Source organism: Miniopterus schreibersii, assembly GCF_964146895.1.
Source record: "Miniopterus schreibersii genome assembly, chromosome: 2".
Classification (NCBI taxonomy): domain Eukaryota; kingdom Metazoa; phylum Chordata; class Mammalia; order Chiroptera; family Miniopteridae; genus Miniopterus; species Miniopterus schreibersii.
Genome location: NC_138102.1, coordinates 13,962,238 through 13,980,499, shown reverse-complemented (window position 1 = coordinate 13,980,499; position 18,262 = coordinate 13,962,238). Strand labels below are relative to the sequence as shown.

At 36.2% G+C, this 18,262-nt stretch overlaps 1 protein-coding gene across 1 annotated transcript; it reads right to left on the bottom strand.

Moving 5' to 3' along the window:
* Positions 1–462: 462 nt before the first annotated feature.
* ERI1 (exoribonuclease 1) lies at positions 463–16,774 on the bottom strand. The gene is made up of 7 exons (XM_081130839.1): positions 16,505–16,774; positions 13,750–13,928; positions 10,513–10,723; positions 6,732–6,815; positions 5,312–5,421; positions 3,260–3,374; positions 463–1,563 (listed from the first exon to the last, which is right to left on the bottom strand). The coding sequence occupies exons 1-7, from the start codon at positions 16,610–16,612 to the stop codon at positions 1,321–1,323; spliced, it is 1,050 nt and encodes a 349-aa protein (XP_080986965.1). The 5' UTR covers positions 16,613–16,774; the 3' UTR covers positions 463–1,320.
* Positions 16,775–18,262: the final 1,488 nt, after the last annotated feature.

Below are 18,262 nucleotides of genomic sequence, written 5' to 3'. Positions count from 1 at the left end.
TCTAAGGGCATCATATACGCCTGTGCCTTCTGTTATCCACTTGTTACTCTTTATTACACTGATTCTACAACTACTGCCCAAGGGCAGAAATTCATTCTTTCAAGTTAAGAAGCCTACAGCACCGTGTATTCTCATACCAAGAAAAATACCTACTTTTATCCTAGGCGGTTTGAAAACCTCTATAAAATTCATTTGATTATAACACATAAGTCATTAAAATAAAGTAGCATCACAATTATCATTAGAAAGTAAAAGAAAAGAAGCAATACCAATGAAACTGTTCATGAAAGCTATGGGGGAAAATGCAAATCTGAAAATATGTATTTTTAGCTTCTAAATAAAAAGTTTTACTTTCTCAACTCTGTGAACACATTTTTGTTTTTACAACTAGTTAAGAATTAACTATTCAACATTTAGTGGCCACTATGTAAAATCAGTTTTTAATAAAAACATAAAATATAATAGAAAGCATTACTTGACTTTATTAACCTCGCTCACAATGTTGAATACAAATGCAAAACTCAGTAATGATTCTTAATCTTAAGTCTACTTCAAAGCATGGTCTCTTAGATTTAAGAATTAGGGCGGATATATGTTACGAGGAGAAGAGGAATCAAAAAGCCAAGCCTCCAAACATCACTGATTTATCTATGTATTATAAAATCGGAGGTACTGCCCTTATATTCCTTTAAATGGTATTTTCTTCTGACTTTCCGTTAATGTCACTGGTATTGAATTTTTAACCAGACCCTATAATCTATCACAAGTCTTACAGTTATAAATTGAAAAGAAACAAACAGATATGTATTCCAAGTACTTTATGAAATTCACCACAAACAGCTGAACTTCACATGTAAACTTTAAAAACCAACAGAACAATAATATTCTTAAAACCCAAAGGCTAAATAAGGTCCACCTTCCAATCTTTTCTGCAATTTAAGAAATAATTTGATCTAACGATGTTAACGTAGAAATACATTATATATTTTAACATCAATAAGAGACGACAGAGAGCCAATAAATCTTTGCATTTAAAACCAAAAGAAACATATCTTAGACACCTTAAACTATAAAATTTAGTTCTAAGCAGGAACTGTTACTATGTAACAAATACTGCTCATATAAAAGTGCTGGTGACAAATAATTCAATATGCCCTCTCCACAGAATCTGTTCACATATATGTATCTATAACTGTAATAAGATTTTATGTCTAAGGTGCTTAAATTTTGCACTGCAAGACTAGTTCAAAAGTATTCATCTGCTACCTCTTTGTAGCAACTCTAGTTGGATGATCCATGGGCAAAAAGGCAAAAATGCTGTTATTTTCTAGAATGTGGCATTTGTGGAGGTGGAGCGCCCTCTATTGGTAATGAGGAGGACACACTTGTTAGCTGTCCTGCATGCATTTTCTCATTAATTCGGAGTTCACATCCATCCTGAAGCATTCGAACTGCTATTCGGGCAATGTTCTTGGAGTCATCGAGACCACTATGAGGCCGCCCATCATAATCCATTCCTAGTTTTTCAAGCATTATTGTCAGTTTGGTTTGGCTTCTAGGAACCTGAAGAATAAACAAAGAGTAAATAATTCTTTAGTATTCTATAAATCACTGTGAGGTAAAAAATAAGAAACTGAAAATTAACAGTAATAGCTAGATAAAGTTAGGCAAAGGGCAAATACTCCTGGTTAATTAAAGCAAATAAATAACTCAGAGCTCCAGGGCTTTAGTGTTTTGCATGAAAACATGTATCAACAGATGGAATACTCAAGACGTCTAAAAAGTTTGCTGTTTTGTAATTTAACAAATCATTTATGAAAGGAAATGTGTTGTTCTTCCAAACTGAAGCTCTACCATTTTAACCAAAACTAATTCTTTTTCACATGATATTTTTCTGTAATGTATTATTTTACTTGACTGACTCCTTGGACAGAGACACCAAAACATATTTAGCATTTCTAGATGATGAAAGATAATGAAGAGGGGGGGAAAAGCAAAATAAATAAAACAGCCTGTATGATGCCAACTATATCACGTTCAAAAACAGGCAAAAGCTAACTATATGATATAAGGATAAACATTAAAATATTAAAGCTACACAGAAAAACAAGAAAATGATTCCTATTAAAAGTATGGATTAGGGGAGCTCTGGGAGGAAGGAAAGGGGATAAGTGGAAGTTACAGGGATTTCACTTTAAAACAATCTGTCAAACTCCACTTTTCTGTATTCATAGTTCTCAGTTTTAAGAACTGTTAAAACCACACACACAAAAACATTAAAAAAAAAAACACAACTTTTCTCATGAACCTACTTAGGGATGTGCTTCACCAAAATAGAGTAGTGAAAGAGGAAAGATGACACAGATCTAACACATGATAGAAAAAAGGAAATCTCCTAGATGATTTTAGAAGCCTAAACAACAAATAATTCAGATTAGAACAGGATTAGAGGCTCCAGGAAGGTATTCCCCAAAAGGGAAAAAGCTGACAGATTACCTGAATGTTCTGAGTACAGATACTGAGAAATGATTTTGTGTCAATGGAAAGGAACAGGATAAGAAAACTGAAGAAGTCAGTAATTAAATCTAAGGAAAATCTCTGAATGCTCTCCATTATCATAGGAATGTAAACACTGAATAATGATTTAATTATAGAGGTAATGTAACTATATTAGAAAGATGCAGGGAGGAGGAGGCCATGCAGGAATGGTGGCTTTTCAGAAGAGCTAAATCTTCATCTTCCACTGCAAGAACTTAATAGATATCTCAAACTGAAATTCAAGAAACAGCAAACACACATAATTTAGAAATATTAAATTCCAGTATTAGATGAAATAGCTTTAAAAAGTTCAATGTGTTTGTCTCAGGAGAACAGAAACCAGTACTGATGAGGGCCATGGTGGAAGACAGCCAATTGTTATCAAGTTTTGCAATATTATTCTTAAAATTATACACATGTATTAAATTTGATAAAGCTGAAATTCAGTCAGAAGTAAATGTTCCATAATCAATCCACATACTGAATACCCCTACAGTGTCAAACCTGTTACTGAAAATCACATTAACCTACTTATGTAACAGACTAAATGAGAAAAACAGCTTCTTTCTAAACTCAGATGACCATAACTAATTTGGAATCAGATTATATGGCCTTTATTTGTGAAAAGCACTTAGTAAATCACAACTTAATGTGCATGCAAAACATAATAAACTTATCAAGTGTATATAAGAGTACAATCAACAAAATACAGAAATTTTACCTTGTAAAAGTTTCCATATGACTTTCGAATATTGATCCACTTTTTAGCAAAAGGAGGGTATTTGAGCCTGCTGAGCCGGCACTGAATGTTCAGGAACTTACTCATATCCCACGAACTTGTAAATCAAAAACACACCAAAAAAATGGATAAAATAAATGCTATACTATTCTTACACATGAATATTTTAAGTCACTCTATTTGTTTATTTACACATGACACCTTTCTTTCTTAAACTTACACATAACATCAAGCTTAGAAAATTAAAATCTCTTCCTCCAAAATACTAATTCAAAAATAAACTTTAAATAGCGAAAAATAAAAAGTTGGGTATGTTAAATTTTTTTCACAAACTAATTCTTATTAGGCTTATCTTGATTATTTTTATGGTTCTAATTGTCCAGACAAGCCTCTATCTTGTTTAGTATTTTTTCATAATTCTAAAATAATTCTGCCAAGCTTACTTTTAATGCCAGGTATCAGGAACTTCTGAAGGTGTATTTTGAAAGAAAAAAAAACAAAAACAAATGAACAAAATACTTGAGAGACAAAAGGAACTGGTATGAAGTAGTTAGGACACAATTTGTTCTGCTACAGTATGTTTGATAGCATGTATCAGCCTATGTAGTTAAATAAGAGAATACAGACTGCACAATACAGAAACTGTACTGGTCTCATATGTGGATCTTCCTAGCCAAAGGGAGTCAGAATAATAGCAGTCAAATTTATAACCTTCAGCAAGACAGAAAAAAGCTTTCAACTCAGTTACTATACTGGCAATAGGGGTACTTTCAAGTGTATTTTAAGAAAATTAAAAACAAGTGCCTGTCGCCAGGATCCCATTGCTTCTGTGCATTTGTAATATCCTTTGAGGCAACTTCCACCTACTGAGATGCTTGTTTGGGCTGTCCAAATTATGTCTGGAGGTATCAATTACTGCTTTTATTAGTGCTCTGGTTACAAAATTGCACAAGTTTTGAACTGGTCTGTCCCAGAATGTGAGGTTTTTACAGACTCGAACATATTGTGGTACAGCAGAAACACCTGTATACTTGAGCAGGAACATTGACCATTCATGTTTGAAATCAATGACATTTCTAGAGGGCCATCAACATTTTCCCAAATGTCCATTTTTAAACATAATTATGTGATTAAATTCAATGCTCCTTCCCTGTTGTACGTGAGGGTCTCTAGATCCTTTATGTAGGTGACATCATCACTGTAGTGTACAATCGGCCCATAGTTTGAAACAGAAGTTGACTAGAAATTCCTTCTTGCACCTTAAGAGCATTATGGGAGAGGAGCTGCCTTGGCGCAATGCTTGCTTTGATGTTTCTCATCTTCCCAGTTAGTCCCTCATTTCACAACAGCTTTTTGAGCATACAGTTTGAACTCAATACTACAGTAGGTGTTATATGAAAGACTACCAAGTAGCAAAAGTCCCTGATCTGAAAGGATTTTTAATCTCCTTGCAAACATAGGTCTTACTTACATGAAGTTTAGATATCAGAATATTCAGTCAGATTCCAACATGAATGGTACATATCAGAGAGGCTATTATATGACTTCAAAAATAAAAAAAGCAATGTGAATTGTAGTGTGTGGCATAAAACATGAGGTGGGCTTTGAATAATAACAAAGAAGAGGTCAAGGAAGAACACCTGCCAGTAGAGAGAAAAGCATGAATAAGTTCATAAAAAAGTATAAACCATGTGATGCACAGGCCAGCCTAACTAGAGTAAAAACAATAATGGCAGGTGCATTAGACTACATAAAGATTAGATGAAAGATCCCTGAAAGCAAGACTAAAGAGTTTGGACTTTTCTGAGCAAGGAAGTATCCTGACGAAAACAGAGTTTTCATTGTCCATATTAATATTTACCTTTCTCCAGCCTTCTAGTCCTGGACTAGACTGCTATCATTGCTTTCAATGATAACAAAAGGAAAAAATGTTGTTCTCCTTTAGTAAATATTTCTTGTGGTTATTCTAAAAGTTAAACAAGGACATCTTTAATCTTAAAAAGTAGATAAAAAGGTAATAATTTTCCTACTTACCCATCTGTTAATATGCAATACTTATACTTTGTTCCTAATTCCTTCAATTTCATCCAGTCAATTACTTTTTTCAGTACCTGAGGGAAGGTATCAGCTCTGTCTACCTGATCCTGAGGATATAAAAGTAAATATATAAAAATCAGAGTAGCTACATGTAGTCCTACAAAATACCCAGACACAAACATCGGAGGGAAAGAAACAGAAAGAGAAAGTCTTATCAATGGTGTTTTTAAATTCTTCATGACTTCACTTTTAAGACAATTAAAAATTGCTTATAGCCAAGTATTAGGAAGTGCTTTCAGATGAAGCACATAATCCTCCCAAAATTAAGATTTAAGATCATCCCCAATGGTTCTCTTTTTGTAGGCCTCAACCTAGTGGCTTACCAATACTCTAGAGTGGAGAAAAGCGAAATGTCTTCTCCCTGAAAGCCATAGCCCTCTACACTAATCTCTCTATCTGGAAGCTCACACCTTTCTAACACATACTACATACCACTGCCAAACTGATCTTCCTAAAACGTAAATCTTACCCATCACCTCACTTTCTTACTTAAAACCCTCCAAACACTCCCCAAGGCTTTCAGAATAAAGACATACAAGACTCTTCATGATCTGGCTTGCCTCGGTCTACTTTAGCTTTATTTGTGAACATACACCTTTGAACCATCATGAACTACTTACAGTTCTACTGTTACACCTGAAATGCCTGGTCATTCTTTTCCACCTATTGACCTATCATGATTCAGCCCAAGTTCACCAACATGAGGAAGTTTCTCCCAGGAAAGCCCTCTGTCACAGGAAGCCCTTTTTTTAGATGCCTGTGGATACCCTGATGAAACACTGACTGGTCAGCCTTCCTAACCATATTACAACCACTGGTTTCTCCTTTGTGTCCTCCTTAATATAAACTGTTAACCAAACTGAGGAGAGAGACTGAATTGACCATCTTTGTAGCCCTAGTACCTTGGCAAATAGTATAATAGGGACTTGAGTGAATGAATAAATTAATTAATAAGGAGCTAAATAACTGAACAAAGGTCCTGCCACATTAGAATACAACCAAAAACCACAGACCTAAAAAAATTAAACTATACTGTAAATAAAGTCAGGTGGAAAAGAGACACATTTTAAAACTTTAGCTTCAAGTTCAGCATGGTAATATTTATTTTACTAATGTTCCAAACAAACTTTTAGATTCATCATTACAACTCCTTAAAAGGAAACCTTGAGAAAAATTTTACCAGATATGAAATTTGCTTTCCTACTTCTTAAACATTACAGTATGAAAGATCTTTACCAAGCAAGCAAAGTATCATATTAACTTAAATAATTTACAATACTAATTTGTTAAAACTATAAAACAAATCAATAATTTTAAAACTTTCAAACTCCTAAAAAAAGGAACATAGAATTATAACCTGAGTAATTCCAGTTAGATTGATGCAGAAATCAGAAAGCTGTGTGTTAACCTCTGGTCTCACATACTGCTGAAATGTATCCTCCTACAAGGGAAGGTCAGCAAGTTAATGTATTTTCTATGACTTAAGATATGTGACACATGATACATGACAAATGCAGCCACACAAGATTATAACTTTATTGGTCCTCATGGCATAAAACTAGTTTTAACAATTTAAGGTTAATTCCCTATTCCCAAAGCACTCTGATTTTTCCCCTTATAATCCATTTTAATTAAGGCAGCTCTGATAAATTCTCCAGAAGCACTCTGATTTTTTTTAATTAAAAAATTGTTTCAGTTTAAAAAACTTTTACAATAAAGCAAGTATCTTCGAGCAAGCCAGCAAATCCAAGTTTAAACAAACATTTTCCTGCCCGGCAGGCATGGCTCAGAGGTTGAGCATCGACCTATGATCTAAGAGATCTTGGTTCGATTCCCAGTCAGGGCACATGCCTGGGTTGCAGGCTCAAACCCTAGTAGGGGGCATGCAGAAGGCAGCCGAGCAATGACTCATCATTGATCTATCTCTCTCTCCCTCTCCCTTCCTCTCTCTGAAATCAATAAAGACATATTAAAAAATAAAATAAAAAATAAAAATTTTCCCGAGGAGCACAATGTCGATAATTTTGTTTGTAGTACTTTGAAACTGTAAAGCCTATTAAATGCATCCTCTACTTTAAAATACTAAAAGCTTTTGAAATAATAAATTCATTTAAACATCAGTCTTAAGTTATAATAAACTACCTCCAGATTACTGCTCTTTCATTTACTCCTGAGTAGTCATTATTATACTAAGATTCCATTAAACTGAATTCTGAATAGTCAAAATTTGACTATGATATCTCACAGTTTAAAGGGTGATAATCTCAGCAATTTTTAACCTCTTCAAGAAGCTTTCATGCTTACCTTATTTTATGTTCCCGACTCTGTGAACTCAGTAAGGCCAGTATTGTTACTACCAGGCTCAGATTTCTAAGTGCTTTTTTCTCTAGGCCAACTGCCTCCCTAACTCAGATCACACTAAATCACTTGTTAAAAATTAAGGACAATTTCAAAGCCTAAAAATTTATAGGCAGAAATGGTTAAAGAAAATTCTTTGTGGTAGAAGATTTAAAAAATGATAAAACTAAAAAATAATTATATTGCCTGAGAATAATTCTTTTTACACACTAGTATATTAGTAGATGAATTATAAATAGTTACTAACAACTGTAAAAGCGCAAAAGTAAAGACATTTGAACTTTAAAACTTTGATGCTCTTTATTTACAAGATGTATTACAAAAGGAAAAAATTCTACTTAATTGAATTTCGATAAATGAAGTCTATATTCTTCTAAATATCAATATTTTGTTTTATAATTTTAAATTAAAATCTTTCAAAAATATGCTGCAACTTATCATTACAAGCAGGTGATACTAAGTATAACACAGAAAAAATTTTACTCGCTATTTAATACTTTTAACAGAATGATGCTACCGAGAAGTATGTATTCATTGACCAAATATTTAATTAACACTTAAATAATTTACATAGTAAGTAAAAGGTGATGAGGGTTATTAGAAAATAGAGTGGGTAAGAGGGATCAGAAATATTGGGGGTGTAAGGGTGTTTAAGCTACACTATTAAATAGGTAACCCAGTTAGGCTTTATTTAGAAGGTGAGAGTTAAGGAAGGGCTGAAAGGGAGGCAAGGAGGGAATCAGCAGCAAGACCTGGAGGAAAGGAATTAGAGATAAAGCCTGGGAGGTGAGGGGTGGAGCATGTCTGGCATTTTTGAGAAACAGCAAGCATGTCAATATGACACAATCAGGGGTAACAAGAAGCCAGATTATATAAGGATATGACTTTTACTCTGTTAAATGGGGAGCCATTGAAGGGTTTTGAGCAGAGAAGTTAAATGATCTGACTTATATTTTATAAGACACTATGTTGAGAATTGGCTGTGGGGGAACAAGGGGTAGAAACACAGAAACCGGTTAGCTGGTGAAAGCAGTAAATTCAATAAGAAATGACTGGGGCTCCTTTCTGGATATGTTATAAAGGCAGAGCAAACAGGAGTCACTGTCGGTCTGATGTGTGATGTGAGAGAGAGAGAGGTGTCAAGGATAACTTGAAGGTTTTTGAACTGGGCAATTAGAAAGACAAGAGTTGCCATCATTCATGCTAGGCAAGGCTGAAGATAAATGAGTAGTAATTCAGGGTGAATTCAATTTAGGACTTGTTAAGATATCTGTTTAGATGTCTAAGTAGAGATGTTAAGTGAGGAGTCTGGATTTGGGACAGAGGTCCAGGTTGGACATATGTATCTGGAAGTTATCAGCATACAGTTTCTGAAAGCTAAGGAACGAGATGACAGATGAAATCATTAAAGAGGATTGGAATTGAACCTGGGGCATCTGGTATTAGGAAGTCAGAAAGAAACAAAGAAACCAGAAAGGGAAATTGCAAAAGGCAACCTGGTGAAGCTGGAGAAAAATCAAAAGAATGAGGTATCTGGCAGTTGCTTGAAGAAAGCGTTTCAAGGAGGGAGGGGTCAATTACACCAGGATTTAGGTAAAGGTCAAAGATGACAATTACTGATTTTAGTGAACTGATGGGATTGAATACAGAACTTAAACCTACAGTGCTGTGGGTTTGAGAATGGGAGGTAACAGAGACAGAAGTACATGTAACTTTTTCAAAGAAATCTGCCACAGAGAAACAAAGCAAAGATAGGGTAGCTTGCAGTGAAGTGAGATCAAGTGAAGGGTTTTTACAGTATGTGCGTGTACGTGATGGAGTAATACAGGAGAAAGCAATAAATCATTAACATCTAAATGAGGGAAGAGAACTGCCAGAGCAATGGCCTTAACAGAGAAAGTAGAATCTAGTGAGATATGCAAGATTATCTGCCTTCATTGCCCATTTTTCCCTTTGCTTTATTGACCTTTAAAATGCTTTGGACATGGAAATTAAATAAACAGGCTAATTAAAAATATAAAAAAGGCTCTGAAGAACACTAAGAAAAAAGCCTATGCATTTTAATGCATAAAGCCTTTTTATATTTACTCCCAATGTGTTGGGACTAACTTGCGGATAGATATGTTATGATACATCCTCACTCAGATTTTACAAGGCAAACAGTATTATTTTGGAGAATTCCTGGTGACTTCCTAAACTAGTAGCACAGACTAATATCTAAGGCATGTGTATTACACGGCTAAGAAGCCTAGGTTATGAGAGTTGTTTCCCCCCACAAACTTTTCACCAGAAAGATGGCAGTTCTAAGTTGAAAGGTGATTTCTATAAATTATCACTTTCAGAGATCAGAGCATATAGTAGCCTATAGCAGTGGTTCTCAACCCTGGTTGTCTACCAACTGAGAAGCTTTAAAAATTGCTGATGTCAGGGGCCCCAGCACAGAACTACTAAACCAGAATCTTTGGGATGAGGGCCAGGCATCAGTATTTTTTTTCCCCACATCCCAGGAGATTCTGATGTCTAGTCAGATATGTGTTCTAAGCAAACAGAAAAAACACACTATAATTTTAGCTACTGGAAAAGGAGAAAAGCAGGCTCTGAAATTATTTTATTATAGCTTTTCTATTAATCAAGTGGATACAAAGCACACAGCAAGAGCAAAAATCCCACTTTAGAATTCCAATTCTAGCAGAAATAGCAACTGAGATCCTCCGCCTCACTATACCAACCCCAAAATAGTTACTGCTAAAAATAAAATTAAAATATAACAATTCACTTACTATTTCTAAGGTATCAGTATTCAGTAAAACAACAGGAAATTCAATTATTTCATGTATGAACTCGGGTGGGTTACCCTCTTCACAAGTGGCTTCAAAGTCAATAATACAAATGTAGTCATAGTAGCTGTCAGCACAACTGTCCTCTTTCAACATCAGCTTCTGCTTCTTATAATAGTTTTTCAGTCTCTTCTTTAGTACATCTTTTACTCCTCTAAGGAAAAATAATAAAAGTACTCTTAGGTGAATTTCACAGTCAAGAAACAGAACTCTTGCCTGCTGTCACTGGATTGAACACTGACAGTCACAGCATAATTTAGCTAATGTCAGCTAAAACAAACGTAAAGACTCAAAGCTAAGTTAGCAAAGAACTATTTAAAATACTGTTTAATATGGCATTAACATTTTCTTTTGCAAGTAACTTTTCATTTTTGTAGTATATAAGAGCATTTTCTTCAATATATTCTGGTACTTCAAACCATAAGCCTTGTCAGCATACACCACCTACATAGCCATATTGCCTTAAAGAGTAAGATGACATACGTGACACAAAAACTGAAATTAATCTGAATTATTCTACTGGCCAAATACAAATTTCAGAGTATGAAAATTCAGGCAAATTGAACATATTGTGCCATCGCTTTCCTTTCTTTTGACTTTTGCAGGTTAGACAACTAAGGACATCCATATGAATATGAAAACATATGAGCCTAGTATTTAAAGCTGAATGTCTATTAGCTATTTAACCAGGAAAACTAATTTGGAGCGACCTGTATCCAGAAGAACATTGTGATACTCAATAAGTTCTTAATTAGATGTACCTTTCTAATTTACCATGGGTAGAATATGATTTAGGAGATTTCAGTATTACAGGTATTTTAAAAATACACATTCCACAAATGGAAGGAGGAGGGGAATGGTTGTTTTAAATAGGTAACAATGGCTGGTAATGGTGGTCACTCGTGTTCCTCAAACTATGTATTTCTTTTAAAAAATTAAGGGCAACAACCTCTGCTCAGACTTCCTTCAGGACTTGCTGGTTGAATCCTATAATGGCTTTCAAATACATAACGGTAGTAAAAATAAGATCTTATCAATTAATGTGTAGTGACAAGGCATTTTGGTCACATCACCAATTAGTATTAAAATAATGTTTTCAACTTTTGTTTTCCTTTTTAAACTGCTGTTGAAAAGGAATCCCGTCCATAAAAATACTGATAACCAATTAGTTGTTTTAAGACAAAATGACTTTAATGTATTTATTTATTTGCTTGAGATTTTCCAAATTACCAAAACCTAGCATTATCAAGGTATTGTGAGTTTGTGAGTGACCTCCGTGTCATGTGACAGCTTTGAATTACTTTGTCTTAATTTCTTTTCTTTCTTTCTTTTTTTTTGAGAAACTCTATTTTACTAAAAGGTTGCCTGTAAACCTAATGGGAACACAAACATATAAACAGTTGTTCCAGAGAGAAACTTGCATCTTTTACCTTTCCCTTGCCCCTCAACATTCAAATCATCACCATTTTTACCAATTCTAACTCAGAAACACATAGAGAATCTGGTTCTCCTTAATTCTCTCTGGTATGGCTCCCATTAGCTTCCTGGACTATGGCAAAGGCCTCCACTATCACAACCCTCCTATTCATTCTTTACATTACTTGAGAACTAAGCACTAGTGCCAATTTCCTGCTGAAAATACCTTCAGTGGCTCCCTTCTGCTTACAAAGTAAAACACAGAATTTAGCATAGAGTTCCTTCACAACTTGGCTATGACATATCATCTTCAGATGCTCCCACTCCCCATGGTACATAGCATACTGCAGATAAAACATACTACGAGTCATTGCCTGAATATGCAGTATATTTTCATGTTCTATAACTTTGGTTGCACAATAGCTAAAGAAAAAGAAAGATCACGTTGCAAAAAACATACAAACAGAAATTAGGAGTTTTGAGTTCTTTTTGCATGAAATAGAACTGTTTGGCAAATCAATTCAAATAACACCCCTGAATTCCTAAGACAGACTCTCTTATGTATTTTCATGCTGTTCTTGGCCAGACCTTCAATATAGCACTGGTCATTCTGCATTGTTATTTGTTTATGTGTTTTCCCAAAGACCATGAGTTTTCCAAAGTGGGGAAGATGCCTGTTTTACCTTTAAAACTTTAATGCCTAGTGTAGTACTTAGAATTCAGTAAGTGCTTGTTGAATAAATGTATACTCATACATCTAGGTCTCTAGCTCTCATGCAAGTCAGGAGTAAGCAATTGGTCTTCACATCTAGGAAGGACAAAAGTTTTGCTCAGAAAATTCACAGGCCACAGGTTGTATCTTCATAATAGAAAGAAGGGGAAATGAGGTAAAATTTTTCTTCACAAACTAAGATGTAGACAACTTAGAAAAAGAAAAAATATGTGTGCTCTTTTGAAAAGTAGTAGGGGCTCTGTATTAAAGGAAAGAGGAGCAATACTCTTTATAAGACAAGAATTCGGGGATACCCAGAAACAGTTCTTATCTACTGTATATAGTCAGTATTTTTCCTGATACCTAGAAGTTCTATTGCCTATCAAATATCTTCATGTTTTTCTAGATTTCCAAAGGCCATTCCTGACCCATGCCACAAATCAAAATATGTTTTGCAAAAAAACTAATAAAATCTTAAGTGTGTATACATCTCACTGAATACTTACACATACACACACACACACAGAGTTGGCTAAGCTGCACTGAATTCTCATTCAATATACAGTTAAACATAATGCATACCATTATTCTGCATAGTTTTAGAAATCAAAACAGGAAGAAAATACTTCCTGGTATGTGAATGTCTTTTTAAAATAATCTGGTTTCAAAGAAACCCTCCTTATAAAATGATACAAATGGATAAAAGAAAATATTCAATCTCATTAATAAAATATTCAGCAACTAAATGAGCAACTAAAAGAATTTAAAACATACTTGGTATAGTAAGATAGATATTCCTATACACTACTGGTAGACTGTCAAAATATTCAGAGACTGACTCCCCAAACTAAAATACTGACAGGAAAAAAAAAACAGTTGCACATAAAGATTGAAGTACAAGAATATAAGTTACAGTTGTTACCTGAATTGTTAATTATGGTTATTTCTTTATGGTAAGATTATAGACTATTTTAATTTTTTCAATGTTTTCGAGACTTTTCTAGGATGAGCATGTACTATTTTTATAATTTTTAAAAGTTATTTTTATTTACCTGGTTTCAAGCTTGAATTCTGAAAGTTTAGCTCTGAGTTCTTCCTTGCTCATTCTATTAATGCAACCATTCGTAATAGCAATCTCTTTGTAAACTGGGTCACTGAAATCACTTGAATTGGAGGTAATAAACTTAGATCCTTTTGTTTCTTGGCCATCATATCTACATCGTTGCTTTTTCTACCAAAAAAGGAAAAAGATAGTTTAAAATTAGTACAAACATCTTAAAGATTCAAACCCCTGAAGAGGGGGTCTCTTTGTGCTCCAAGTTCAATGAAATATGCCTGTCACAACTACTGGAAGGAAGGCAGCATAGGAAGAGATGTTTCTCCCATACAACTGACGGTGTTCTCTTCTGAGTCAAGAAGTTCCTTATAAACAATGAAGTTAAGTAAAAAGAGCACTGATGTTGCGAGTCACAGCCACCTCAGTACAGAGCCACAGCTGACTACTAGCAGCATGACCTGAGGTAGTTACTTATTAACCTCTGATTTTCCATTTCCTTAACTATAAAACAAAGCATAATAATGGTCTCAAATGGCACTTGGTTATTTGGTAATCGTAAACAGTATTTAGGCAAGATTATTATAAGGATTAAATGAGATTATGTACCATACCTACCCTGGCTATTAATAAATGATAATTTTACTTATTACCACCAGATTATAGAACAGACCTTTCACTAACAATATTCTAAAATTTACAAACTAATTTTAAAAATAATCTTCACAACATTATACACAACTTTTTTAATCTGACTTCATTGCACAAGGCTAACAGAAATTGTCCAATTTAAAAACAAAAGAGACTAGAAATCTAGTTCAAAATTTCCTAGTACCCAAGGCGAAAAAATGTATTCAGTTTCAAGCACACAATTTCCAAAAAGTCCCATATAATAGTTATTCAGGATAATTATATTATTATGCCATATAAACCTTTTCTCTTAAATCAAAATTTGTATTTTTTTAAAATGACTTAATTTTAATCATTCCACAGGTAGTCCCAAAATACTAAGATGCTATTTCAAAGATTCATTTATGTTACCTATTTTCCACATGCAATGTTACAAATATTAGGGATGTTCCAGATTTTTCAAAAATACTTTGGTACTTACTATTAATCCATATGGAAGCTTGTTAACTTAGTCATACTTACCCTGTCCCCATATGAACTTTCATTACAGATTAAGGGAGGATAACCAGGAACAGGCCATAGTCCTTGACTAAGAACTGACCCTGATAGTTCAGGGACTATTTCTCACTCTAAGTTTTCCATTTAACGGAACACACATTTACTGGAAATGTAATGCTAGGTACTGTACTAGAGTACTCAAGAATTACTCACTCCACCTCCTCTAAAAGTCAGCAATTCTAACGTGTAAATTGTCCATAAACCGAAAAATAACTATCCTGAAGTCCCTTGTTGACAAATATTTACAAGCTTTATTACACTGATCTTTGACTAAAACTAAGAAAATAATTAGCTTTCAATAATATATTAAATGTATAACTGGCTACTTTATCATTAGAATTTAATCAGGATAACCGATCCTGTTTTTTTAATTTACACTGAATTTTAAAGTTCGTCTTCAGTCAGGTTCAAATTTAGGCCAACACGGAGAAGTAGTATGTGTACCAAAACAGATGTCTCAGTTAATTTAAGCAAATTTTCGCTTTGGCTAAATTCTCTATCTGATTCACTGGCTTAATTCTTATTTAAGACAGAAGCTTCAAAAATTACCCACAAGTAACACTTCGAGACCTCTCCTAGGCATGCTATAAAGATCTGCTTCCTCTCCTAGGTCCATCTAGGGAATGAGGTAACTGTGCAAAAACCCACAGGAGGGGCACGCAGGGCAAAGGGCGCACACAAAGACCCGCAGAGAAGGAAAGGCGGCCGGGCGGCCGGGCGGCGCTGGGAGCAGAAGGAAGGGCTGCGTGCGCGCAGTCAGCTGCGGGCACAGGAGCGGGGTCCTGAGGGGCGGAAGACTGAAGGCTGAGGAGGGCAGCAGCCCAGTCAGACCGCTTATTTAAAAAGCTCATGCCAGCTGCCGCTTGGAGAATTAGCTGTGAACGGCAGCAGCAGTAGCCGGGAAGCCTTTTGCAAGTATTCACTCTATGAGATGCTCAACATTAGTTTGCTATTGATAGAAAATGACCAATTTCATGAAGCATTAGATAATTCACAATCCACAGCGCTCGTCAAAATAACTATATTCACTAAAGATGAATAAGTAAACTCAGAAGTCCGTTTTTACAATTTTGTCACTGAAGGATCTACCAGTGAACGGTCGAAATCATTAAGAAAAGTAGTCGGATGTCTATATAAGATAGTGGTAAATGGGCTAAAATCAGGGACGAAGCTCTAACTAATAGACACAATCACCTTTGTTAAGGCAGGAAGGAGATGGGCCTAAAGGTCTTAAGTGACATACACATAGAGCGATTAAAAAAAAAAAAAAGCCTACCAATTACCGATAAGAGCTAGACAGAATGACAATAGCAACAGTGTGCACGGCATGTTTAGTTCAGAATTCCCACTCAGAGCTTATAAAACCAGAGCTGACGTACTTCCCTAGACTATTTACTCTCATCCAGAAGGTAATTCGGTCCAGAGAGAGCTCAATGGCAACCTCCCGAGTAAAGGGTCCCGGAGCTGGGGACAGACAAAGCGGCCTGGGCTGGGGCCGGAGGGCGCGCAGGCTGCGGATTCCGCGGAGCATCGGGAAGACGCGGGCGCGCGGGCCGACTCCTCACCTCGGGATGCCGATGCCGCGGCTCCTCCCCGGGCTCGGACCGCGGCGACTCCAGCCGCGCGGGAGCCAGGGCCTTGCCGCCAGGTTGTTTGCTCTGCTCACACTCCATGCCGGGTGTCACGTAAGAAGAGAGCTGCTGCTGACGGACAGTCGCTCCCTCTCACTCGGCCAAGCTCGAAAACCTCGCCTTTCTGCGTCGAAAAATTACCGGCTCGCGTTCCCGCGGCGGCGGCCACACAAACTCCAGCGGACACCTCCCACTTCCGGGAGCGTGAGGCGTCTACACGCTGCGCAGGCGCAGTGAGTCGGCGCGCAAAGAATGAGCGCGCCTGCGCGGACGCCGGCGGGAGGAAGCGGGAGGGAGGCGCCCGCGGGTGGCAAAGCGGCGCAGCCATCCGTCTGCGGAGGTAGCGCCGGTCGAGTTTAAGTTATATTGGGGTCTAGACTTTAGTCATTAGAGGATACCACCAGAGTAAGTGACCCCACTAATGTTTTCTGAGAAGGAAAATGAGGAGTACCATGTTGAGGGGTGAGTTTTATCTAGAGCCAATAACAAAGGAAGATGTCCTCTTCTGGGCAAGAAGAAATGGGTCTGGGATTATTAAAAAACTGAGCATAAGGTATGAAACAACTTTTCAGCCCGAGGGCAACAGGCATTTCTGGACTGTTGTACCTGACGGAAAAGAGACAAGATGAGCCCTCTGGCACCCTGGCTTTCAGCCCGGAGGTAACTTCCAGTTTGAGGGGCAGGAGGAGGAACTCGGAGACCAAGGGAAGCAAGACGGAGGCCTCTGGAGAAGACTGGGGTGAGTTCGTTGGAATTTATGAGGTGGAGGTCATGGAGAAGGAGCGTTAGAAATCTACGTAGAAGCACCCCTGCATCTTTTTTAGAATAAAAACCAGTGAATATGTCATGGAAACTCCCCAAGGCCAGGAAAGAACAATTTGGGGGGAGCAGGAAGCCAAACACTTCTCTGCACAGAGGACTAGGAATCATGAGTTCCTGGCAGCTAGAGTGGAGAGACGGTTGAATATGTCTAATTCCCTCTTAAAGGCTGTGACAAAATACAGGACTCATTAAATTCAACATATCAGGCATCCAGTCAAAAATTAATAAACATGATGTAGGAAACTGTATCATACAGGCAATAGAAATATCCAGAAAGGACAAAAAGGATGGCATTAATAGGCAAGGACTTTAAACACCTATTACAAATGCCTTCAATATGCTCAAGGATTTAAAGGAAAAGATGGCAGGAGAGAAACTGAAGAGATTTTCTTTTTTAGAAAGAAGCAGCAAGTAGAATTTCTGGATATGAAAAATACCTGAAATTTTAAGACTCTTTGTGTGGTACCATTAGCTCATCAGGCACTGCACAAAAAATAATGAATTTGCAGACATAGCAATAGAAACAATCCAAAATATAACACACGGAGAAAATAAACTGAAGGGGAGAAAGAGTCTCAGTGACATATGGGACAATATAAAAGAGGCTAATTGCAGCCTCAGAAATGGGATGAGAGTGAAGAAAAAAATACTTGAAGAAGTAAAGGACAAAAGCATTCCAAATTTAATGACCTATAAACTACAGATCTAAGAAGATCAAAGAAGTCCAAGTAGGATAACTATAAAGGAAACAACAGGCCATATCATAGTCACACTGGTGAAAAACAGTGATAAAGAGAAAATCTTAAGAGCTGCTAGAGAAAAAAAGGTATATACAAAGAACCAATAATAAGAAATTTCATAATTTCTCAT

Excerpts from the sequence above, each read along its gene's own strand:
- ERI1 (XM_081130839.1), bottom strand. The coding sequence starts at position 16,612 with ATGGAGTGTGAGCAGAGCAAACAACCTGGCGGCAAGGCCCTGGCTCCC. Across the intron at positions 13,929-16,504 it reads CGCGGCATCGGCATCCCGAG|AAAAAGCAACGATGTAGATA; the intron begins GTGAGGAGTCGG and ends CTTTTTTGGTAG. Across the intron at positions 10,724-13,749 it reads GAATTCAAGCTTGAAACCAG|AGGAGTAAAAGATGTACTAA; the intron begins GTAAATAAAAAT and ends ATTTTTCCTTAG.